Below are 25,723 nucleotides of genomic sequence, written 5' to 3' on the forward strand. Positions count from 1 at the left end.
TTCGGGTTTTGGCACGCTCCAGAGTCAACATCACTGGAATAATCCATTTAAGAATGAAAACAAATTCTGTCTAGCTTACCTCCGTTAGTTCTTCTATAGTAGCTCCTCCTGACTTTTTAGCAACTTTCTCTTCTATAGTAGGTGGAGGTGCAGGCTTCAGGTTTGGCGGTAAAGGGACACCAGCCTTAGCACACATGGCAGCTGCATTAGCTTTGGCTATTTCAAGTAATTGAGCCTTATCTGCAAGAAGAAAAATATAAGCTGCAGTTTTCCTAAAAGGCTGTACATTTTATATTTCCAAAAGTCTAACATGCTAACAAAACTAAAGGCATCATAGGTCCATCAAAGAACTTGGGTATCTAATAAAAAAGAAAAGAAAAAAATAAAGGAAAAAAACTACAGGCATCAATATTCTGCTCTAAAGTTATAGCTGTGATCAAACCACTATGGTTCAAAGTTTTTAAGCAGTGGCCTCATTCAAAGAATTAAGTCCACATACTGAGCTTCCCATTCGAATACTACAAAAAACAGGTTTCTACACAACTATAATCATCACCCTACTACACATATTCTAAGATACAAACCTGCTAAAGCCAACTTAAATCACTCTCTGTACCACCTCTTATTTTTTTATTGGAGACAGAGTCTCGCTCTGTCACCCAGGCTGGAGGGCAGTGGTGCCATCTTGACTCTACAACCGCCTCCCAGGTTCAAGCAAATTTTCCTGCCTCAGCCTCCCAAGTAGCTGGGTCTACAGGTGCGTGCCGCCACACCTGGCTAATTTTTTATTTTTAGTAGACACGGGATTTCACAGTGTTGGCCAGGCTGGTCTTCGACTCCTGAAATCAGGTGATTGCCATCTCAGCTTCCCAAAGGGCTGGGATTGCAGGCATGAGCCACAGTGCCCAGCCTATAGGCCACCTCTTCTAATAAGTTGTCATTACGTCCGAATTAACATTCCTTTTCCCACTGTGTTCCTAAAGCACCTTATCTCTATCAGTATTATAGTAATGACATTGTGCCGTTTCTTAGACAGTGTTACTATTTGGTAAAAGAGACATGTATGCATTTTACTCATATCTCCACCAACTTGAGATCACTTGAGGAGTTACATACTGTTCCTCTGCTTTGAATAAAAACAAAATACTTCTGTTGAACTGAATGCAGATTCTCCCTTTTTACTCTCAACCTCTTTTTCTTCAGACAATCCTGGCCTAGAAATGTCCAATATACTGGGATAACGATAAAATTATCCATACTTATTGTAGGTAATCATGCTTATCAATCAAGTTTTAATCATCTCTGCACACTATTTAAAATCAGGGGAAATTAGAGCACTTATTTTTAAAGTAAAGCAGAACAGATTATTAAAAATCACTCTGATCTGAATATTTAACTTTATTTACCTGGTATTAACTACCCAATTAAATAACCCCCACATGCCAAACTCCCTACTCACTTCCATTACCAACTATACTAATCAGAATTACCTTCGCCAACATTTAACAGTCCAGTAATGCCATTTTAAGATATGTTAACTTACTAAAAAAGGAACACTGTAATTCTAGGCTTATTTCCAAGGATGCATGTTAGAACACATACAATTATCAATCTGAGCATATACTTAGCTTGTTTTTAATTTAGCTATAGTTCTACATCTGCTTCTGCTTCCCATCTTTAGCTATGGCAACATAACTGAAACAAAATAAAACATTCAAGTGTGGAAATACATTGGTTCTATTATACTCCAAAGCAGATCTTTTTAACTCCAATTACGATACACTGATCCTGGTTATTTCCTAAATACAGGCCAACTTAATCATAAAAACTTAAAAACAAAAACACCCTATACCAATAACTAAATATTTCACTTGACTCAAAATCAGAAAAAAGTAAGGTTTAGAACATTGTTACAATGCCACTAAATTTTAAAATAATGACTCACCCAAATCTGTCAGACGTTTGGGTGATCTGCCTCTCTCAGAAGACCGGGATCTTTTACGACGGATGGGAGATCTGCTAAACCTTCTTCTCAAGGGTGTTCTTGATCGCCTTAATCTGACTGGTGATATACTGAAGCTTCGTCTTCTTACCACAGACCTTGATCTTCTCCGGCGGCTGGGGGTGCGGCTCCGGCGGCTGGGGGTGCGACTCCGGCGGCTGGGGGTGCGGCTCCGACGGCTGGGGGTGCGGCTCCGGCGGCTGGGGGTGCGGCTCCGGCGGCTGGGGGTGCGGCTCCGGCGGCTGGGGGAAATGCTAAAGCTCCTTCTTCTACCCACAGATCTAGACCTTCGTCGACGACTTGGAGTATGACTCCGACTCCGACGACTTGGGGTTCGACTTCGAGCTCTGACTGTCTTTCGGTTATCCCTGGAGCTTGATCTTTTTCTTTTTCTTTCCTTAGACCTGGATCTGTGCTTTGGGGATCTTTTGCGCTTCTCCTTTGATACAGATCGTCTTCCTCTAGACTTTGATCTTGATCTGCTGCTCCTCCTTCTACGTCTAGAACGTGACCGTGAACGTGTTTGAGAGCGATGAGACTTGGACTTAGATGATCTCTTCCTTGCTCTAGAACGAGATTCACTGGTACGCTTGCGTGATTTGTGTTCAGAAGATTTGGAACGCTTACTTCGAGATCTTAATGAAGAGTCTCTTTTCTTCTCCTTCTCACCCTTGTCACGGTTCTTATTTTTCTTGCTTTTTTCATGAGTGTCCTTAACTTTTACAAAAATTTCATAATCATCTTTTTCCTCTGAAGACGACTCAGAAGCTCTTTCTGGCATACTAATTACAACTGGACTGGCAGCAGATTTGTCACGTCCAACCTCACTTGCAAGTAAAGGTCCTTCAATGCCAGCTCTAAGGCTTGTAAGACGTTCCATGTCCTTAGGAAGTAATGGTCTCACTAAATCTGCTTCATTAATATCCTCAATATTGGCAGAAAATCCTGAATCAGACACTGTCTCTTTAGGAGGGAGAGGTGCTTCTTTTTCTCCTCCAATACTTTCTTTAGGGCTGAGGAGAGCTGCTAATGTCTGGTCACTCTCTTTTACAGGTAATGGTTCTTCTGTATCCTTACTAACAATGTTATTATTAGATGGTAAATCAAGATGAATATCTTTGGCAGGCAAAGGCCCTTCAATATCAGCTTCACTACCACCACTAGGACTGGTGGAAATTACCATGTCATGTTCAGTATCTTGAGTAGTTAAAGATACTTCAACATCATATTTATTAACTGAACTGAGAGTAGATGCTGTGATAAATTCAATACCCTTAGTAGTTCCTGTTGCGTCAGGTTCCTGAGCAAGAGGATCAGTAGAGGATGAAGTTTCTCCTGCATCAGCTTCACTAACACCAGGGTAGGTATCCAATACTGTGCACTGTTTAGTCTCACAGGTGGGCAAAATTTTCTCTTCACCAATTTCCCCAGCAGGACTAGTGCTAACAGCACACACTGTATCATGTTCCATCTCTTTAGCAATTAAATGACTATTTATATTAAGGTCTATACTTATACCATGTTCACTTTCATAAGAGTCACTTTTCAGGTGTCCCTCAGCATGTGGCTCTTCACCTGAATGCAATGGAATCTCCTGCATGCCCACCTCTGGAACAAGATTTTGATCACCAGAGGGTAGATTCATTCCTTTCATAACATGTGATGACATGATACTAGACTCCAGTATCATTGGTGTGGACTCTATAGCCACTTCAGTCGGTATTACTTTAGTCTGCTCGGAGACAGTGACAGCAGGCTCTGAAACCATCACAGTAGATTCCTGGACAGAAACAGATGGTTCTGAAACAATCATAGCAGGCTGAAGGACTGACACCATTGGTTCCAGGACAGGCACAGAAGGCTCCAGGGCAGAAACAACTGGCACAGGAATGGTAATATATTCTGGCTCAGCCACAACAGGAGGCTCCGGGACAGTCACAACCGAAGGCTCCAGGACAGTCACAGTTGAAGACTCCAGGACGGTCACAGTCGAAGACTCCAGGACAGTCACAGCTGAAGACTCCAGGACAGTCACAGCTGAAGACTCTGGGACAGCCATGGCTGCCGGCTCCAGAATGCTCTCTGCCAGCTCTGGAGTAGTTACTGCTGGCTCCAACAAGGATGTAGATACCTCCAAAGCAACATGTCCTGAAGTTCTCATAGAATCAAATGTTTCTGCTGTCTCTGACATAACAGGAGGCTCTGATGTTAACATAGTTGGTTCAGCTGACATTGTGGAAGTATTGGATGCCATACAAGTCACTGGTCTCTCTGGAACAACTTCATGTTCTTCTTCTACTACTGCAGACTCTGCAGGTGTTGATGTAATTGAAGATTCTGGCTCTGGCGGTGGTTCTGGAACAGTCACAGCAGCCTCTGATACTAACACTGAGGGATCTGATGCTGACACTGAATAATCAGTAGGCACTGCTGAAGGCTCTGAAATCTCACTTTGACTCACAGGAGGCTCAGGTTGTGATACAGACTCTTCAGAAGGTAATGATGGCACCCCTGTAGACCAAGTATTTTCAGCTGTTAATGCTGACTGCTCAGTGGGCAATGCTGGACCCTCTGGTGGTTCCTCAGGAGGCAATGGTGGTGTCATTGGTGGCTCCTCAGGTGGCAACGGTGGCATTGTTGGGGGCTCTTCAGGAGGCAAAGGTGGCACCATATATGCCTCTGTATATGTGTCAGTGTAAGAATCAGTATAAGAATCAGCAGCCATAGACATCATTGAACGATCAGCAGTATAAGATGACATCATAGATCGGTCAGCTGCAGAGTACGATGACATCATAGACCGGTCAGCAGCAGAGTATGACGACATCATAGATCGGTCGGCACCCATTGACATCATAGATCGATCAGCCATTGGGGACATCATGGAGCGCTCATAAGCTGACATCATGGAGCGTTCATAAGCGGACATCATAGAGCGCTCAGCCATAGGGGACATCATAGAGCGCTCATAGGCTGACATCATAGAGCGCTCGTAGGCTGACATCATAGAGCGCTCAGCCATAGGGGACATCATAGACCGCTCGTAAGACATCATAGAGCGTTCGTAAGATGACATCATGGAACGTTCTGCAGCATAGGACATCATCATAGAACGTCTAGATGCTAACATCAGGGGTCTAGGTGCTAACCTATATGGCCTGGGTGCTATTCTATAGGACCTGGGTGCTATCCTATAGGGTCTAGGTGACATCCTGTAGGGATCAGGAGTTAGTCTGTAGGGATCGTGGCCTAATCTATAAGGGTCCTGTCCTAACCTGTAAGCATCATGACCTAATCTATAGGGGTCATGGCCCAACCTATAGGGATCCTGAGCTAACCTATAAGGATCCTGAGCTAACCTATAGGGATCAGGAGATTTTGAACCCAACATAGCAGAATCTTGGGTACTAGATGCTAACATCTGGGCATCCATGGTACCAGACGCTAACATCTGAGCATCCATGGTGCCAGAAGCTAACATTTGAGAGTCCATAGTGCCAGATGCTAACATCTGGGAATCCATAGAGCTGGTTGCTAACATCTGGGAGTCCATGGTGCTGGTTGCTAACATCTGGGAGTCCATGGAGCTAGTTGCTAACATCTGGGAGTCCATGGAGCTGGTTGCTAACATCTGGGAGTCCATGGAGCTGGTTGCTAACATCTGGGAGTCCATGGAGCTGGTTGCTAACATCTGGGAGTCCATGGAGCTGGTTGCTAACATCTGGGAGTCCATAGTGCTAGTTGCTAACATTTGGGAGTCCATGGAGCTAGTTGCTAACATCTGGGAGTCCATGGTACTACTGGCTAACATCTGGGAGTCCATGGTGCTAGATGCTAACATCTGGGAGTCCATGGTGTTGGATGCTAGCATCTGGGAGTCCATGGTGTTGGACGCTAGCATTTGGGAATCCATGGTGTTGGATGCTAATATATGGGTCTCCATGGTGTTAGAAGCTAATATATGGGATTCTGGGGCCATCAAGGGATCCACTCCTACTGTTACAGAAGTCTCCCCCACTAATGTAGTAGGCAGCTCCTGTGCTACCGTATTATAGGATTCCAGCGCTGTCGTCGAGGGCACCTCCAGGGACTGCGACACGGTCATCGTTGACAGCTCCGATGTTGTCACCACAGACTGAACAGAGATCTCCAGCGCCACAGTTGCCACAGGCTGCCCTGGCAACTCTGGCGCCCCAGGCTGCCCTGGCAACTCCAGCACCCCTGTTGCCAGAGGCTGCCCCAAAAGCTCCAGTGCTCCAGCTGCCCCAGACTGCCCCGAGAACTCCAGTGCCCCAGCTGCCATGAGCGGCCCAGGCAACTCTAGTGCCCCAGTTGCCACAGGCTGCCCCGACAACTCCAGTGCCCTAGTTGCCGAAGGCAGCCCTGGCAACTCTGGCACCCCAGTCACCGAAGGCTGCCCCGGCAACTCCAGCGCTGTCGTTGCCACTGGCTGTCCTGGCAACTCCAGCACCATCGTTGCCTCAGGCTGCCCCAGCAACCCTGTTGCCGTTGTCACCTCAGGATGCCCAGGATGTTCCACCGTTGTCATCCCCACGGGCTGCTCCAACTCTGTCGTCGTCACAGGTTGTTCGGTCAACTCCATTGCTACAGTTACCGCAGGCTGCTCTGGCAACTCTACTGCTGCTGTCACCAAAGGCAGCCCTGGCAACTCCTGTGCCATCACAGGTGGCTCTGATACCTCCTGTGGTGGCTCTAACCCCATGGATGGTGCTGGAAGCCCTGGCAATTCCTGCGACAACTGTGGCACTGGTGTCACAGAGGGCCCTGGCAACTCAGGCACTGCTGTCGCAGGGGGCCCTGGCAACTCAGGCACTGGGGTAGAAAGGGGCCCTGGCAACTCTGGCACCGGGGTAGCAGAGGGCCCAGGTAACTCCAGCACTGGAGTCACAGGGGGCCCCTGCAACTCCAGCATGGAGGTCGCAGGTGGCCCCGGCAACTCCATCGCTGAGGCCACCGACGACTCCTGCAGCTCCAACGCTGTGGTCTTAGGCAGCTCCGGCAACTCCTGCGGTCTTGTCATGGATGAATCTGCAATCTCCGATGGTGCGTCTACAGGCTGCTCTGGCAATCTTAGCGCTTCAATTGCAGATGACTCTGGAAAATCCATTGTTGTTGATGTGCTTGGCTCAGGGTACACCTCAGTAGGTGTCTCTGAAGATACCACAAGGGTTTCTGAAGGCTCTAACACTTTTGCTATTGGGGGCTCTACCAACATGATCTTTGATGGCTCTAGAGACGTGCTCTCCACAGATTTCAGCACAGACTTCATCTGATACTCCACTGACATTGTTACGAATGGCTCAGATGACTTCGACACCACTGTTGTAGTAGGCACTGGTGCTGTTGCAAAGGAATCCAGAATCTTTGTCATGGCTGGTTCTGGCATTACTGCCACAGACTGCTCTGAGATTACTGATGTAGATGCAACTGACAGTTCTGAAGTTTTTGTAGCTGGCTTCAGAGTTTCTAAGACGTGTGGCTCTGATACCTCCATTGATACTAAAGGAGGTTCTAGCACAACTGCAGGGGATTCATTGGTCTCAGATAGGCCAAACGCTCTTGTAGGAAGCTCCAGCACCATAGCTGAAGGTTCAGAATCAAACTTGAGAAAGGAATCAGATTCTAAATCTATGTTCCCATCATGATGAGACTTTGTCTTTGACTCAGATTCTTCTGGTTGTCTTTTATATTTTTTTTCCTTTTCTTTCTTCTTTTTCTTCTTTTTGTTTTTGTGCTTTTTATGCTTCTTTGACTTTTTAGTGGGAATTTCATCAGTAGGATCTGTTTGTACAGATACGCATCTACTTTTCCTGGAGGCCTCTTTCAAGTCTGAAAGTAATAGAAATAATTTTGTCAGATATTTCCCAAAGTAGAGTTAGATTAAATCACAAAGCCCATATTTACATTCCATGTTAAAACACCACAGTATTGGCAGGGCGCAGTGGCTCATGTCTGTAATCTCAGCACTTTGGGAGGCCAAGGCAGGTGGATCATGAAGTCAGGAATTCAAAACCAGCCTCATCAGCATGGTGAAACCCCGTCTCTACTAAAAATACAAAAATTAGCTGGGCATGGTGACACACGCCTGTAATCCCAGCTATTCAAGAGGCTGAGGCAAGATAATCGTTTGAACTCAGGCGGTAGAGGCTGCAGTGAGCTGGTATCTCGCCACTGCACTCCAGCCTGGGAGACAGAATAAGACTCTGTCTCAAAAACAAAAAAACCCCACAGTATAAACACCTCATGTTACATGAATCGTTACCAAATAAACTATTTTTCATAAACCAGTTAACTTGGAGACTGCTACTTTTCTGATACTTCTACAACTCATAGTTTAAAAATAAATTATTAGTTTAACATCAAAACTTATTTTGAATTACATTAAGATGTTTTACTAAATTCTATTAAAATTATTTCTTCCACTCTCAAATTATAGCAAAATTAAACTACTTTTATCACTGAATATATTTCATATTAGTTGCTATAGTTCCCATTAAAAATACCCACATAGCCGGGCGCGGTGGCTCAAGCCTGTAATCCCAGCACTTTGGGAGGCCGAGGCGGGTGGATCACGAGGTCGAGAGATCGAGACCATCCTGGTCAACATGGTGAAACCCCGTCTCTACTAAAAGTGCAAAAAATTAGCTGGGCATGGTGGCACGTGCCTGTAATCCCAGCTACTCAGGAGGCTGAGGCAGGAGAATTGCCTGAGCCCAGGAGGCGGAGGTTGCGGTGAGCCGAGATCGCGCCATTGCACTCCAGCCTGGGTAACAAGGGCGAAACTCAGTCTCAAAAAAAAAAAAAAAAAAAAAAAAAAAATACCCACATAAAATCATTTTTGTGATTATTAACCCTTGTATATTCAGAAAGCAACATGGCACTGACTCTGGAACAGACTGTCACTTTGGAATCCTTAATCAGTTCATCACTTACTAGGATAATGGCCGTGGCCAAATTACTGACACACTTGTGTCTTCTAGAGTTAGAGGATAAGTGAGTTAAAACATGCAAAGTACATCAAACAATGCCTGACACAGAATAAGCTTTCGGCAGAGGTTAGTGATTGCTTCTATAGAGTACAAAAATATCTGAACAACAAATATAAAGCATTCATAGAGAACCCTAAATTTTACCTTATCACACCTATGTTACATTCTAATAAAAATAACATTCTCCCCCAATACTATTATAAAACCACTAAGAAATAAACTTTTTAAATATTTCTATTTCAGAAAAGAACAGTGATTTTTTTTTTTTTTTTAAGACAGTCCTTCTCTATCACCAGGCTGGAGTGCAGTGGCATAATCCAGCTCACTGCCAATTTCCGTTTTCCAGTTTCAAGCAATTCTCCTGCCTCAGCCTCCCAAGTAGCTGGGACTACAGACATGCACCACCACGCCCAACTAATTTTTTTATTTTTAGTAGAGACGGGGTTTCGCCATGTTGGCCAGAAAGGTCTCAATCTCTTGACCTCGTGATCCACCCACCTCGGCCTCCCAAAGTGCTGGGATCACAGGTGTGAGCCACAGCACCAGGCCAGAACAGTGATTTTAAAGAAGGAATTCTTACTCTTTAATTTGTAACTTAAGGTTTGAATTTGTATACCCTAAAGAGATAGGAGTTGATATTCAACTTTACAACCAGACAGGATTTACTCACTCTAATGCCAATAAAAAATTAGATAAATCTTAGGAATCCAAAAAAAAAACTCATCAGAAATCTAAGCCGTTAAGACTACCGGGAAAAATAAATCAACATCTGACATAGGCCGAAGCAAAACTAATCACTTCTATTGTTTCATAATACAAAATGTTAGCTAAGTTATACTTTAATCAGCGTTGTCAGAGCCATGAATTTAAGCATAGCTAAAGTCTGTGATAGTCATGAATCTAAACACAGCTAAAGCTCTCCCCACTCCACAAAAAAAGAGGACAAACCAACTATATTACAAACTTGATTCCAGAACTAAATCAAGGTAATGACTTATTTTTGTGGCTAAATCCTCCACTTCTAAACATGAATTATTTAATCATTCCCAAAAATGCTAAATATTCAAGCAATGATTCCTCTCTCTCCATCCACTGGAGTTTGTGAGATTGATGTTTTTACACAACTGCTTAATAAAAATCCATACTCCAATTCTTTTTTTTTTTCATACTCCAATTCTTGATACTAAGAAACTGAATCAAATAAACTGACACTAAGTCAAAGATAAAAATTATGCAAACAAGTACATCGACGTTTGTGTCTCAGTGGAAGTATATTTCCAAAGGATAATTTAAACAAGAAAGTCTTCATTAAATCAATTAAACAAAAGCTTAAATTTACTGACGTTTTTAGTTTTTTTTTTTGAGACAGAGTTTCACTTTTGTTGCCCAGGCTAGAGTGCAATGGCACAATCTCAGCTCATTGCAACCTTCGCCTCCTGGGTTCAAGAGATTCTCCCGCCTCAGCCTCCCAAGTAGCTGGGATTACAGGCACCCACCATCATGCCCAGCTAATTTTTGTATTTTCAGCACAGATGGGGTTTCAACATGTTGGCCAGGCTAGTCTCAAGCTCCTGACCTCAGGCAATTTGCCCACCTCAACCTCCCAAAGTGATGGGATTACAGGCGGAGCCATCACACCCTGCCTTAAGTTTTTAATTTAATAAACATCTTAAATACTGCAGTCAAAAATTAATACTATTAACCTCCAAATTTCAAAAATATCTTAAAAGAAAAAGTTTTGATACAGTTAATTATCTCCAACTTACCTGGCTTATATCGAAGTTCTGTATCTAAGACCCCAGAAAGTACTTCCTCTATCTTTTGCACTATTTCTTCATTTGGTAGACTCCTGGCAGAGGCAGCTGCGTCACCCGCCTGGTTTCCTTCAATGGGTGTATTTGTTTCACCATTGAGCTGGCCTTCATTCCTTCCGCTTGACATGAAAAGTTATCAAAATTCATTAATATTTTGTCATAAATAAAAAAATTAATAATCCAATTAATCAAAATAATCATGTTGTACTGCACTGTCACACGTTTTACCTTTTTCCTACTTCACATATTCACCACTAATAATGCTTCCTTAACATGATTACTTATAGGAACATTTCATTTTTACACACAGTTTTCAGAACTATGAAAATTAAGAAAGTCTTTAAAACAGGTTTCTAAGCATACTCTTTTTTTAAACAACATAATTTCAGAAATCTAACTTGAGGCTTTTGGGTTACCCACATTTCTCTCAGAAGAGAAAAATTAGTAAGAGCCCAGTCACAAATCTAAAAACATGTGGCCTAACATTATGGTAGAAGCCACGGCTACATTAAAGCCACACCTGTGCATAAATCACAATCACCATCAATAGTAGAGAGGAACACAGAAATTAGCCACAGGCACACTGAATAAGAAAGGTAACCCATAACCTCTATCCAGAATCACACTGTTACTGAAATGCCACTAAGATTAAAAAGGAAAATAACATATAATTTTTACACAATTATCAAGAATCCTGGTTTAAAAAACTGACATAAAACAAGAGGCATTTATACCAACAGTAAAAGCATAGATGGTTTAACACATTTTCCATCCACAGAGCCAGAGAAATTTTTAAATAGGTAAGAACATGTCATTCACCCAGTAATTTTTACTATTTTTGTGTCAATGTGCAAAATTTTGAAAAATCAAATAATTTCAGCAACAGTCTGATTTTAATTTAAATTTCAGCTAAATGAAAACACATCAATTATGCTCCACTACCTGATAAAACCCTGAATGATCAAAAACCAAAAAAATTCAGTAGTTACCTAAATGTTATTAAGGAACATTTGGTTTTCTAATACAATGAACTGTATATTTAACATTTATTGACTACTAGCTACTGTCACACTGTTCTACATTAATTCACTTATTTAATCCTAACAAAACTCTGAGATCAACACTATTATTCTTTTTTTATAAATGAAAAAACTTAGATGAAGGTCACACAGCTACTAAGAGGTGAAGCTGGTACTCAAACCAGAGGCCATATTCTTACACACCATCTATAACAAAAGTTCGGTAACTTTTTGTTTTAACTACCTAAATGTCAGCCTCATTACTCTAATTTATGTGAAAACAGATGAAAAAAAAAAAAACAGCTCACTGAAATGACAACTAATCAAAAACTTGTTTGCAGACTGATAATGCATTATGCGTTGTTTGAAGAGAAGCTGAATAGTCCTCTAGTAACAAACCGCTTCGTCTAATATTTTTAGAGACTCTTTCTGCAGCACTTTATTTTACAACTTTCCTAAGCACTTACACGTACATAATTATCAGAAATTTAAAAATCAAAAAAGTAATTACGATTTTAAAAGTTAATCTACAAGGAAGTAACTGGTTTCATCTTAAAGCTACTAATTGTTAACTGCAATTAACGAAAAGCAATGAAAATTTCAAACCACCTAAATATGCAACAGTACATTCCTACAATGGGATTCTATGCAGCCATGAAGAAGTCCACTGAGACTGAGGGACAAATTCGTTCACAACGTTATTAGCTGGAAAAACGATCAATATAAACAAGAAGATCACGTTATCACACAACGCAAGGCGGAAAAAAAAAAGAAATGACATGAGAGTATCAATAACCATTTTTTTCTTTTTCATGTCTTCTAAATTTTCTACAATAAAGCACTCATTTTCTAAAGGAAACATCAGCTTTTACAAGCTATAAAAACACAGCTTGTTACTAAGCAAACTACTACTTATTGCATCCAGCGATTTGTCAGGAAAATTATATTCTCTTAGCTCGGGTCTCTTCTCATCCTAAACTACTACTAGCAATATCATAGAAATTTACAAAGCAATGTGAGTGGCTGTATTTCCAATTAAAAAACAACATTCTGCAAAAGTGATAATTCTAGCAACAATACATCATTGCCCTAATAATCCTGTATTACTAAGGGCACTTAAAACTGGTTTTCGCCCCATTTTCAAGTTCACGTACTACTCTTGCTCTCAACTTTTAAAATACAGTTAAAAACACTTGAACTCGGAACATTTACGTTTCAAGATCTCTTTCCTACTTTTGAACTTTTGAACAAAACAAATACTGAAAGACAACAGCTGAACAATATGACACACTATTTTCCTTTCTGAGTAAACACCTATTTAACAATCTCTTCGCCTACAAATATCGTGAAGCCAAGCGCAAATTACGTAAAGTCTACCAGCAATGACAAAAATAGCGTGTAATTTGGGGCAGGGGTAGCAAGAAAAATAGACATACAAAGGGTCCACTTTCTTTTTCTATAATTAATCACTACCATTTCAAAGTCCCTTTCCATCATCACCTCGAGTATTTTAACAAAGTAGCAAATATTAGTTTAAGCTGTTTTAACTGAAACATTTAAGCATTAGAACGGCTGTCTGAGAGATACAGGACACTAGGCCCGGAATAATCTAATTAATAGATCCAGACCCCCAAACGGTCTGAAGCTCGCAAGAATCAAGCGGATTTAAGATTACCCAAGAAACGGCCGTTGGAGACCCTTTCCGGTCATAGGCACCGGCCGGCGAAATCCGCGGAGGCAGAGAGGGGGAGGGGATACGCGGCAGCGGAGGAGGAGCTGCAGAAGGAACTAGGCCCGTCCCTAGTAGACAACCGGGCCTACGGCAGGGGGGAACCAAACAGGAGAGAAGGATGAGCATCTTAACTCAGTTCTAAAACATGGAGTCTGGGGTTACCTCGGCATAGGCGAAGTTCCTCGGGGAGGTGAAGGAAGGGAGCGGCTGAGGGGGAGCGATGGGGGGGGGGCGGCCCGGAAAATGGATCCCAGGCCCAGGCGGGGCCCTAGCGGGGCCTGAGCCGAGAACGACATCGTCTCCGAAGAAAGGTGCCAAAGAAGGCTAGGTGGGGCCCTAACCGTCCGCTGGAAGCAGAAGGACTCTGGGAGGCGTTTACCTGGAAAGCTCCTGTTGAATTTCCCGGAATTTACTGACCACGAAAGACCTAAAAATCTGCTCGATGTTGGTCGCCATGGCGTCTGCTCCGTTCTCTCAACTCCTCCTCGCTAGTCCTCCAGCCTCCCAGCATGCCTCGGGAGGAGGCGCAGCGGCCAATTCGGTTTCTCGCTTTCCTGATTGGCTCCAAAGGGAACGCCCGGACCGGCCCGCTCCACCGAGGGACCAATCAGTGAGCACGGCGCTGCTCTCCTCTGCTGTTTCTGAGCGGCTGGGGTAGAGGTGCTGACGTTTGCGCCGCGCACGACTATGTCCGCCATGTTAGTGTCTGACGCAGGCGCCATTACAGGAGCCGTCTCTCTTGAGGCGGCTGTGTCCAAGTTACCAGTCCCCAGCAGTGTCTGGTAGCCGTAGGAGGCTCCGTAAGCGCCTGAGATTAAAGGCCAGGAGAAAGGAGAGCAAGAAGGGCAACCCGCTGTTTGACAGAGAGCCTCCAACCGTTTGCAGGTGGCGCCAAGTTCCGCTTCGACAAGGAAATGCATCCGGGAAAGAATTATTCAGCCCCCGCCCCCAGGGTTGTGAGGAAGAACTGGCTGTTGCCCTGTCTCCCGCCGTGCATCCTATAACCAGCCTCATTTTTTAAGCATTAGGCCGGATGTCCTAAGCGACAGGCATTCAAAGCCTGGTACATTTTAGTCTCATCAGGTGTCAGACGTGTCACCAGATTTTTCCACAGTAGCTGGTCAGCCCTGACTCGTGAGCAGCGCACAATTGGCTAAGCATGGATTTAGCACTTTGGTGCTCCCTCCACTCGGAGTTCCTGGAAACACCGCGTGCACCCCATGTCGCTGTCACGTTATAAACGTGCTAGGGCTTTGGTGTCGGCTGGGGAGCAGGCAGGCCTCGCCCAGGGCGGGAGGGAATCAGACTAGATTCTCCCCGCGGAGACCCAAAACCGCGCGGACCAATGGGGCGGGGCGGGGAGGGGCGGCGCCGCGCTCGTCCCGCTCCGGTTCCGGTGGGCCAACTTCCGGCGAGTGGGCGAGCTGGAGCCTGGTGGTCACCCGGTGTCGGTGCGTAGAGCTTCCTCCGCTTTTACACAGAGCGGGCTTAGGCTTTGGTTTGGAGATTTAAGATCGGGAACTGAGCGAAACTCTAGAAACTGGTTTATAGACATTTTGGCCTTGTTTGTAAGTGCGGTGGGTGTGGGTTGGCCACGTGCTTTTTTCACTTAATGTTAGCTGAAGTTTGTTTGCACTTTCACTTTTGTTGCTTTCTAAGATGTGAAGGCTTTTTGTGTCTTTATGCATTTTTAGGACATAACCCTAAATTGGCGTACTTTGTCAGGATTTCTCTTTATGCACCCAATGTCTCTAGTAGATTACTTGGTTAACTTTTGTAATTGGTTTCTGTTTTCTTTTATTCTCGAAATTCTCTGATACGGCTTTACTTAGCTGTCATACTCTCTTTATGTTACCCATTCTGATGAATGAGGCCCAAGGTTAGTGAAGTCCCCCAGTGTCTCTGCTAACGTGTGGCAGGGTCTCTACCCAGGCCAAGGTGCTGTGACTCTGGAGCCCAGACGTCCTCACCAGTGGGTGGTAATGCTATTTTCAGTGATCCACTAGAGTAAACAGGAGAATTCTCCCACGCTAATGCTTTATTCAAACTAAAGATGTAATATTTGCTCTAGATTTAAAGATGTTTATTTCCGGCTGGATGCGATGTAATCCCAGCACTTTGAGAGGCCAAGGTGTGTGGAATACTGGAGGTCAGGAGTTCGAGACCATCCTGACCAACATAGTGGAACCCCATCTCTACTAAAAATACAAAAATCAGCCAGGCATTGCGGCGCACACCTGTAATCCCAGCTACTCGGGAGACTGAGGCAGGGGAAGAGCTTGAACCCGGGAGGCGGAGGTTGCAGTGAGTAGAGATCGTGCCATTGCACTCCAGCCAGGACGACCGAGCGAGACTCTGTCTCAAAAAAAGAAAAAAAAAAATACTTATTCCGTTTATTTTAGATACACATGACAAGTAAAATGTGTTTTTCCATTACGCTAAAATAGCTTTTCCTTCCGAGACTGTAATTTAGCGGAGTTTTTTCTTTTCCTTTCTCAAATTTTTAATGATAATCGTTTCAATTAATTGTTAGAGAATCTGAAGCACAATTGCTTCAGAGTCTAAAACATACACATTTCATAACTAAGGCTTAGTGATTATTAAATCTTTTTAAAGTGAAGCCCAGAGAAGGTAGATTATCAGGTAAAGAGCTGATAGTCACCGTTTCACTCTAACCTCTCTCTCTAGGCCAGTCTGCCTTCTCTTTAAAATACCTCCCTTACCCTTGTGACCACAGTCATATTTCTCAAATTTTGAATCCCAGTTTTTCAAAAATGAATCATTTAATAAAAATGTCATTTGTATGAATACAAATAATTATTTATATTTACAAATTTGGGTTTCTTTTTTTTTTTTTTTTTTTTTTTTAAATAAAGACAGGGTTTCACCATGTTAGTCAGGCTGGTCCTGAACTCCCAACCTCAGGTGATCCGCCCGCCTTGGCCTCCAAGGTGCTTGGATTACAGGCGTGAGCCACCACACCTGGTTTTTCTTTTTTTTTTTTTGAGATGGAGTCTTGCTCTGTCTGTTGCCCAGGCTGAAGTGTAGTGGCATGATCCTGGCTCACTGGGACCTCTGTCTACCAGCTTCAAGCAATTCTCCTGCCTCAGCCTCCTGAGTAGCTGGGATTATAGGCACCCACCACCAAGCCCAGCTAATTTTTATATTTTAGTAGAGACAAGGTTTCTACATGTTGGTCAAGGCTGGTCTCAAACTCCTGACCTCAAGTGATCCACCCGCCTCTGCCTTCCAAAGTGCTGGAATTAACAGGCGTGAGCCACCATGCCCAGCTCTGGATTTCTAAAATGTGCATCCTAAGATATCAACTGTGGTTTTCTTTCTGCAGGTTTCATTTTCCTTTGGAATTTCTGCTTTGCAGACAGAGCAATGGCAGCCCAAGTACTTGTAATTGGCAGTGGAGGAAGGGAACATACGCTGGCCTGGAAACTTGCACAGTCTAATCATGTCCAACGCGTATTGGTTGCTCCAGGAAATGCGGGCACTGCCTGCTCTGAAAAGATTTCAAATACCGGTAATTATGTTTTAAAGTGGAGAGTAATAGTTATTATTTGTTAATGGTAAACCGTCAACCATGTCTGTGCTTTATAATAAAGATAGATTGCTATTCAGGGTTAAGTTCTTTCCTTGACCTTCAAATTTATTTGGTAATTTGAATGCTTGCCATATGTTATAAATTTAAAGTAATCTATTGATTAGAATATGGCATTTTCTTAACTGAAACTGTTTTAAACCTGGTGAAACACAGCCATTGGAAAAGTAGTAAGTGCCTAATACAGATTAAAGGCATTTTGATATGTACTTTTTAAAAGAAAAGTTTAGCATTGCTATTAAATGTAACTTCTGGCCATGTGCAGTGGCTCACGCCTATAACCCCAGCGTTTTGGGAAGCCAAGGCAGAAGGACCTTGAGCCCCAGGAGTTTGAGACCAGCCTGGGCAACGTAGTGAGACCCAATCTCTAAAAAAAAAAATACAATAATTTAGCTAGGCATGGTTGCGCACACCTGTGGTGCCAGCTACTTGGGATGCTGAGGTAGGAGGATTGCTTGCGCCCAGGAGATCGAGGCTGTGGTGAGCTCTGATCTTGCCACTACACTGCAGCCGGGGCAAAAGAGCGAGATGAGAGCTTGTCTAAAAAAAACAAAGTTTATAGCAGTTGTAACTCTAATAGATCTCAACCCTTATCTCTCTCTCTCTCTTTTTTTTTTTTTTTTGAGACAGCCTCACTCTGTCACCCAGACTGAAGTACAGTGGCACGATCTCAGCTCACCGCAACCTCTGGCTCCCAGGTTGAAGCATTTCTTCTGTCTCAGCCTCCCAAGTACCTGGGACTACAGGCATGTGGTGCCACACCTGGCTAATTTTTTGTATATTTAGAAGAGATAGGGTTTTATGTTGGCCAGGCTGGTCTCTAACTTCTGACCTCAGGTAGTCTGCCCACCTCAGCCTCCCCAAGTGCTGGAATTACAGGCATGAGGCACTGTGCCCGGCCTCCACCCTTATCTCTTAATTGGCAAAAATGAAAAAAACGGTCAGTTCATATACTACATAAAGCTTGTCAGCAGCTTCAGAAACTCCTCAGTATTCTAATAATACTTAGAAGAAAACTCATTACAAAGCCCTTTGTGCAGTCTGTCTTCTGGCTGCCCTTCCTTCCTGATCTTATATATGTCTTTCTCTCTTTTCAGTATACCCTATCCATGCTGTTCTACCAATTTCCCAAGCAGAAGCTTGCTGCCTTGGACTTTGTATTTGTTCCCACCCCTTACCGTGACTGTCTGTCTCATCATTCAGAACTCCACTTATATAGCAGCCTCCTTAATTATATCTTTCCTACAGTTTCTTACTAAAAGCAAGTGTCCATCTGCATTTCATTTGTTTATGATCATGAATGTGTTTATTTTTACTTCGCTATTGTGTCTCTCCTATGTTCTTTTCCCCCACTAGAATATAACCTATAACGTAAGCTCCATGAGGGAAAGGAACTTGTCTGACTTGTTTTGCATGGTGTGCACAGTGCCTAGTTCCCTATGTGGCACATAATATCTATGGAAAGAAGAGCATGGACCCAACAAGCCATAACTGGGAGAAGATAATGGCATGTATATAAGACCAAAAAGAATAAGAAAAAGGCAAATTAGAAAATTCCTCCTTAGGCTGGGCGCAATGGCTCACGCCTGTAATCCCAGCACTTTGAGAGGCCGAGGTGGGTGGATCAGAGATCAGGAGATGAGGCCATCCTGGCCAACATGATGAAATCCCATCTCCACGAAAATGCAGTAAATTAGCCGGGTGTAGTGGCGAGTGCCTGTAGTCCCAGCTACTCAAGAGGCTGAGGCAGGGGATTCACTTGAACCCTGGTGGCTGAGGTTGCAGTGAGCCGAGATTGCACCACTGGACTCCAGCTTGGCAACAGAGCAAGACTCCATCTCAAAAAAAGAAAAAGAAAAGAAAATACCTCCTTTTCGTGGATCTTAGTTCTGGGGGTGAGGTATGTCTGTTTATTAGAGACTGGGACAGTCTGTACAATTAAGGTCATCCAGGCAAGTCCATCAAAATCTCTTCATATTGTCATGAGACCACTACAAGTAGTCTTGAAGACTATTAAAGAGACCTCTTCCTCTTGTTGCCCTCTGATATACTGATTTAGTTGACCCCGCTCAGCTAGTTGTATCGGGAGCCACTAACCCAAAGTGCATGGTACTCCATCCTGATCACATTCAGGCAGTTGCTACAGATTGAGGAACCTACCTTTTCTGGATTTGGACCCTATACAGTAGTCACCGGCTTACCCACAGTTTCAGTTACCCACAGTCAGCTGTAGTCCAAAAATATTAAATTGAAAATTTCAGAAACAGCCGGGCGCGGTGGCTCAAGCCTGTAATCCCAGCACTTTGGGAGGCTGAGGCGGGTGGATCACGAGGTCAAGAGATCGAGACCATCCCGGTCAACATAGTGAAACCCCGTCTCAACTAAAAATACAAAAAATTAGCTGGGCATGGTGGCACGTGCCTGTAATCCCAGCCACTCAGGAGGCTGAGGCAGGAGAATTGCCTGAACCCAGGAGAACCCAGGAGGCGGAGGTTGCGGTGAGCCGAGATCGAGCCATTGCACTCCAGCCTGGGTAACGAGCAAAACTCCGTCTCAAAAAAAAAAAAAAAGAAAAAAGAAAATTTCAGAAACAACTCATACATTTTACATTACAAGGCAATCTAGCATAGCGTGATTAAATTTTGTGCTCTCCAGCCTGAGATGTGAATCTTTGTCCAGCATATCTATGTTGTTACCTAGTAGCCATGTTACCAGTACATGTGCTCAGGTGGTGTTACTTAATAATGGCCCCAAAGTTGATGCTGGCATATAGTTATAATTGTTCTATTTTAGTATTAGTGATAACCTCTTACTGTGCTTAAATTTGTAAATTAAACTTTATCAGGTATTTATGTATAGGAAAAAGCATAATATATATGGGATTCAGCACTGTAGTTTCAGGCATCTGCTAGAGGTGTTAGAATGTGTCTTCCAAGGATAATGAGGGACAACTGTACATCACAAATACCGCTTCTTACACCCTGTACCAAAGGCAGAGTGATTTCAGACTTGGGCTGATTTAGGAATGGTGGTCCAGATACAGTGAAGCAGGAGAGCACCTGTATATCCAAACCATGTTCAGTATGTGTTTGATTCTACTGCTAGTTACTTAAAACTTCATAGAAGAAAATTTACCTGACTTTTAGGTTGGAGAAGAGAGGTTCCTCTTGAAAGCATCATTCAGTTCTTAGCTTAAACAATTCTGCCCCAAAGAACTCCCTCCTGACTCAACCAGAAATAGCCTCTCAATTCACTTTATATCAAATTCACTTAATTTGTTTCTATTTGCTATTTTTTTGTTTGTATATTTATTATGCAGCATTCCTACAGCATATTGTAAACATATTATGTATAAGGACCTGGCTTGTGTTGACATCTTAATACCCATGCTAAGTACAGTACTTAGCACATAGTGGATTTTCAGTACAATTGAATGAATGACATTAAAAGACCAGTTTCTGAGTATATCTTATGGTATGTTTTTATTTTAATATACGATCAATATTAGTAACATGAAGAATATAATGAACCAGATGTTACTTTATGGCTGTTTGGGAAGTTTATTGGTATTTTCATTTACCTGTCTGCAATGAAAACAGAGAACTGAGCTTTGTTGGTTAGCCTAATGCACTTTCCTCTGAATTTCACATGTTGAAACTGTCACCTCTACCAGTGTAAAAAAAACCAACAGATAACAAGCATACGGAAGTATAGAACTTAGTTTTGAGTGAGACACTTAATTTATTTCAGCAGCATTGTAAATGTAGTGTGTTCGTTTTTTCTGTTTACAGCTGTCTCGATCAGTGACCACACTGCCCTTGCTCAATTCTGCAAAGATGAGAAAATTGAATTTGTAGTTGTTGGACCAGAAGCACCTCTGGCTGCTGGTAAAGTTCATTTCTATGTATTGTTACAGCATATTCAATGCCAAAAGGAGCTTAGGGATCATCTAATCCAATTCATTTTACAAATGAGAATTTGTAACATTACATTGGAAAAAGACTTTCACTCTCAAATTTATAGAGTCTAGATTATTTTTTTGCCAAGCATCAGTTATATGATGAGTTAGAGATCAAATTTGCAGCCATGGGAAACATTTTGTATGTCTTCATTCTGCTGTATTCTGGTGTCTGTTTAATAATCTATATATGCAAATGTAACAACTAGACTTGAATAACATGTTAGGAGCATTTTATTTCTATCCAGCAGACAACGTGAAAAAGTTAGTTATCCTCTGCCACCAGTCATCTGCCTTGTCTAGTTATAGTCTGATACTAATTCATCTTCAAGCTGAAAAGCCCCTGAGGAGACCTTTGTTCACCTGATACTACTGTTTTCATCAATAGGGATTGTTGGGAACCTGATGTCTGCAGGAGTGAGATGCTTTGGACCAACAGCAGAAGCAGCTCAGTTAGAGTCCAGCAAAAAGTTTGCCAAAGAGTTTATGGACAGACATGGAATCCCAACTGCACAATGGAAGGCTTTCACAAAACCTGAAGAGGCCTGCAGCTTCATTATGAGGTAGGTAGGTGGCTGCCTATGAAGGACTGTTGTTTTGTTGTGGTATTTAAATATACAGGTCAATGGCCAGACGTGTGACTCACCTGGAATCCCAGCACTTTGGGAGGCCAAGGCAGGTGAATCACTTGAACGATTAGAGACCACCCTGGGTAACATGGTGAAACCCTGTGTCTACAAAAAATACCAAAAAAAAAAATAGCCAGGCATTGTGGTGTGTACCTGTAGTCCTAGCTACTTTAAAGACCGAGGTGGGAGGATCACTTGAACCCAGGAGGCAGAGGCTGCACTGAGCCAAGATCGTGCCACTGCACTGCAGCCTAAGTGACAGAGTGAGACCCTGTCTCAAAAAAATTAAATATATATATATATATATATATATATATATATATATATATGAGACTTCCATGTTGAAAATGCAATGCTAGGTCCTTAGGCTGTCACAAGATTATAGTAAGATAATTAGAGAAAAAACTTTCTCTGCCAGGTGCGGTGGCTCACACCTTTAATCCCAATACTTTGGGAGGCTGAGGCGGATGGATCACAAGGTCAAGAGATCCTGGCCAACATGGTGAAACCTCATCTTTACTAAAACACAAAAATTAGCTGGGCATGGTGGCGTGCGCCTGTAGTCCCAGCTACTCATGAGTCTGAGGCAGGAGAATGACTTGAACCCGGGAGGCAGAGATTGCAGTGAGCTGAGATCGTACTGCTACACTCCAGCCTGGAGACAGAGCGAGACTCCGTCTCAAAAAAAAAAAAAAAAAAAAAATCCTCAATAAATATGTGTGTTGTCTTTTTCCAGATCCAAAATAAAATGGGATTCTTTGCATATAGAGTTTATATGATCTTGTGGCCTTGTAGGAAGATGACATTTTTAATAAAATCTACGTAGTTCCTCGGCAAAGAATGCACTCAGTTCTGCAGTTCTGCGCTCTTTTCACAGCCGTGTTTTTGGTTTTTGGGGTTCCCCCCCAACCCCCACTGAGACAGGGTCTATCTCTGTCACCCAGCTGAAGTGCAGTGACGGGATCTTGGCTCACTGCAACCTCTGCCTCCTGGACTCAAGCTATCCTCCCACCTCAGCCTCCCAAGTAGCCAGGATAACAGGCACATACCACCATGCCTAGCTAGTTTTTGTATTTTTTGTAGAGACAGTGTTAGAGACAGTGTTATACCATGTTTCCCAGGCTGGTCTCAAACTCTTCAGCTCAAGAGATCCACCTGCCTCTGCCTCCCAAAGTGCTGGGATTACAGGCATGAGCCACAGCACTAGGTCTCACAGCCAGATTGACAAACACGGTGGCATCTTATGACATAAAGAATATTGATTTTTTTATGATCAATAATTTGCCACAGTGAGTCATCATCACTTGGTCATCTGCCACCACTATTGGAATTTTAAATTTCAAGATTAAGCATCCTTTATTCTCTATTATATGGAAAGCATTGAGCAATTAATGAGTGTTAGTAGACACATGCCTTTGCCTTTTTTTTGTTGACACTTCGGGTACCTGATATGTTTTCCTTTCAGTTGGGTCAGTTTCATTTTTTATTCATTCTCCATCCTACAGGGTTTCTTAAACACTGAATATTATTATTTCCTAGTAGCCAGATGCCTTAGGTAAGTAACAGTTTTGTTACTTACTTTGGGTAAGTCTCCTTCCAGATCCCCAGGCCCACTTGATAATTTCTAATGTATGCTTACAGAAATGATCTATGCTGTTGATATACACCTGCATTTTCTACTTGGATGAGAGTACTATTTGCTACTTTGTATCTTAGAGATTATACCATATTTACTCTATACATCTGTTTATTCTTCCAAAGATATTGCCTGTGTAATCGCATGATAAATGAAAAAAGCAAAATTATAGGTACTATATGATTGCAACTATAAAAGAATATAGGGGGAAAAATTCCTGGTGGGAAGTATGTCAAAATAGTGTTGGAATGATAAGTAATTTTTTTCGTTCTGCTTTTCAGTTTTTACTATAGCATATCATTACAAAATCCCACAGCATTTTAAAATTTTAAGTTGTGTTGGTTTATTGGATATTGAAGATTGCTCTGTCTTCATAGTGCAGACTTCCCTGCTTTGGTTGTGAAGGCCAGTGGCCTTGCGGCTGGAAAAGGGGTGATTGTTGCAAAGACCAAAGAAGAGGCCTGCAAAGCTGTACAGGAGATCATGCAGGTAGGCCGAGTCTTCTGAAAAAATTTACTTTTCTATTCATACTGCATAAATACCCTTTTTTAAGTTTAAAAAATGTTCCTCACTGCTGGGTGCTGTGGCTCATGCCTATAATCCCAGCATTTTGGGAGGCCAAGGCGAGCAGATCACTGGAGGTCGGGAGTTAGAGACCAGCATGACCAACATGATAAAACCCTGTCTCTACTAAAAACACAAAATTAGCTGGGTGTGGTGGTGCATAACTGTAATCCCAGGTACTTGTGAGGCTGAGGCAGGAGAATCATTTGAACCCAGGAGGCAGAGGTTGCAGTGAGCCGAGATCACACCACTGCATTCCGACCTAGGCAGCAAGAGCAAAACTCCATCTAAAAAAAAAAAATTGTTCCTCACAATAAGGAAAACCTATTTTGCAGGCACATGGGTTAAGTTATTTTTTATAATTCCATGTATTATAATCCATTTCTATAAAATAGTTATTAGGGATTTACACTGATAACTAAACCATGATGGTATTCTTTTGAAGTAAATTCTAATATCCTTTGTTGTCTGCCACTGAAAGATAGAAAAACCTCAGGCTATAGAATATATAAATAAATAATCAAGCCATCCATGAGGGCAAAAGTTATTTGTCCCTCGTGTTAGGTCTAGGAGAAGTAAACTAATGAATGAATATACTTTGTCTTTCATGATCAGTCCTTGTGGGTTTTCTGTCCTTGTAGAAATCTATTTTCACAGGCATGCTTTACTATAGTTATTAAAACGTGTAATTATAATCGGAAGTAAGGATTAAGAGGCGATAATGAAAAAATCTGTTTTTCCCATACATTATTTGAAACTGGATCACCAGATCCTCAGGAGAATATTAGAGATGTGTTCATTCCATCTGTACCGGTGTTAGCTATACTATTGCCACATTAAAAATAGGAAACATTTATATGTTCCTTTTGAGTCTTTCTGAAAGAAAAGAGAAATTGCATTACTCACTGATTCATAATACAAATGCTGGATAATGCTATAAGTCAACTAAGTAAATATCAAAGCTTACCAAACCTCTTTTTTTTAAACTTACAATTAGGAGAAGACCTTTGGGGTAGCTGGAGAAACAATTGTCATTGAAGAACTTCTTGACGGAGAAGAGGTGTCTGTATGTATATTCATCTTTTTGGCGTTTATAGCGTTATAAGAAGCTGTCATCTAACTGGGCACGGTGGATCACAAGGTCAGGAGTTCAAGACCAGCCTGACCAAGATTGTGAAACCCTGTCTCTACTAAAAATACAAAAATTACCCAGGCATGGTGGCTCACGCCTGTAATCCCAGCTACTTGAGAGGCTGAGGCAGGAGAATCGCTTAAACGTGGGAGGCGGAGGTTGCAGTGAGCTGAGATCATGCCACTGCACTCCAGCCTGGGAGACAGAGTGAGACTCCCTCTCAAAAAGAAAAGATGCCGTCTTACTTGCCTTCAGCCAGTGATTTTTTTAAAAAAAGAAAAAGAAAAAGCTGTCATCTGACCTACATACCCCAGAAAAGACTTGATATATTCTGGTTGCTTTATCTAAAAATATAAACCCAGCAGTTAAAAGGAATTTGTATACTTTTATTATTGGGATACAAATGAAAAAAAAAATGATCCTCTGTTAGTCATTCCTAGTGTATTAGTGGGGGCACTTGAACTTACATCACACTCTATTGAGGTTCTGGATTAATTCAAACATTCATGCTTTTTCTTTCACAGAAAGTTTATTGCTTAATAAATAGTGAAGTAAAGTCACCTTAAATCCAGTTTGGCTTTTTGTTTTTGTTTTTGTTTGTTTTGAGACAGAGTCTG

At 42.5% G+C, this 25,723-nt stretch overlaps 2 protein-coding genes across 7 annotated transcripts in view; one reads left to right on the forward strand and one right to left on the reverse strand.

The window, feature by feature from the left end:
• The window catches only part of SON (SON DNA and RNA binding protein), a 34,964-nt gene extending 20,869 nt beyond the window's left edge, over window positions 1-14,095 (reverse strand). For all 4 annotated transcript variants that reach the window (XR_005582572.2, XM_039480384.2, XM_039480385.2 and 1 more), the window contains exons 1-4: window positions 13,957-14,095; window positions 10,779-10,945; window positions 1,946-7,852; window positions 80-240 (exon numbers count right to left, since the gene is read on the reverse strand). Coding sequence is in view for 3 of the 4 variants with exons in the window: in XM_039480384.2 (XP_039336318.2) it covers window positions 80-240; window positions 1,946-7,852; window positions 10,779-10,945; window positions 13,957-14,033 (6,312 nt within the window). In the remaining variant the exon portion in view is untranslated. The remainder of the gene's footprint in view (window positions 1-79; window positions 241-1,945; window positions 7,853-10,778; window positions 10,946-13,956) is intronic.
• Window positions 14,096-14,232: 137 nt separating this feature from the next.
• GART (phosphoribosylglycinamide formyltransferase, phosphoribosylglycinamide synthetase, phosphoribosylaminoimidazole synthetase) overlaps window positions 14,233-25,723 on the forward strand; it is a 42,105-nt gene continuing 30,614 nt past the window's right edge. The window contains exons 1-6 of one of the 3 annotated variants that reach the window (XM_003927648.4): window positions 14,233-14,462; window positions 16,924-17,109; window positions 20,979-21,074; window positions 21,534-21,708; window positions 23,788-23,899; window positions 24,972-25,040. In XM_003927648.4, coding sequence (XP_003927697.1) covers window positions 16,965-17,109; window positions 20,979-21,074; window positions 21,534-21,708; window positions 23,788-23,899; window positions 24,972-25,040 — 597 coding nt within the window. In that variant the 5' untranslated portion in view covers window positions 14,233-14,462; window positions 16,924-16,964. Of the gene's footprint in view, window positions 14,463-14,483; window positions 15,146-16,923; window positions 17,110-20,978; window positions 21,075-21,533; window positions 21,709-23,787; window positions 23,900-24,971; window positions 25,041-25,723 lie in introns of those variants that run through there. The other 2 variants (XM_003927647.4, XM_010338304.3) reach the window with 2 other exon arrangements.

Source organism: Saimiri boliviensis, chromosome 18 (genome assembly GCF_048565385.1).
Source record: "Saimiri boliviensis isolate mSaiBol1 chromosome 18, mSaiBol1.pri, whole genome shotgun sequence".
In the NCBI taxonomy this organism is placed as follows: domain Eukaryota; kingdom Metazoa; phylum Chordata; class Mammalia; order Primates; family Cebidae; genus Saimiri; species Saimiri boliviensis.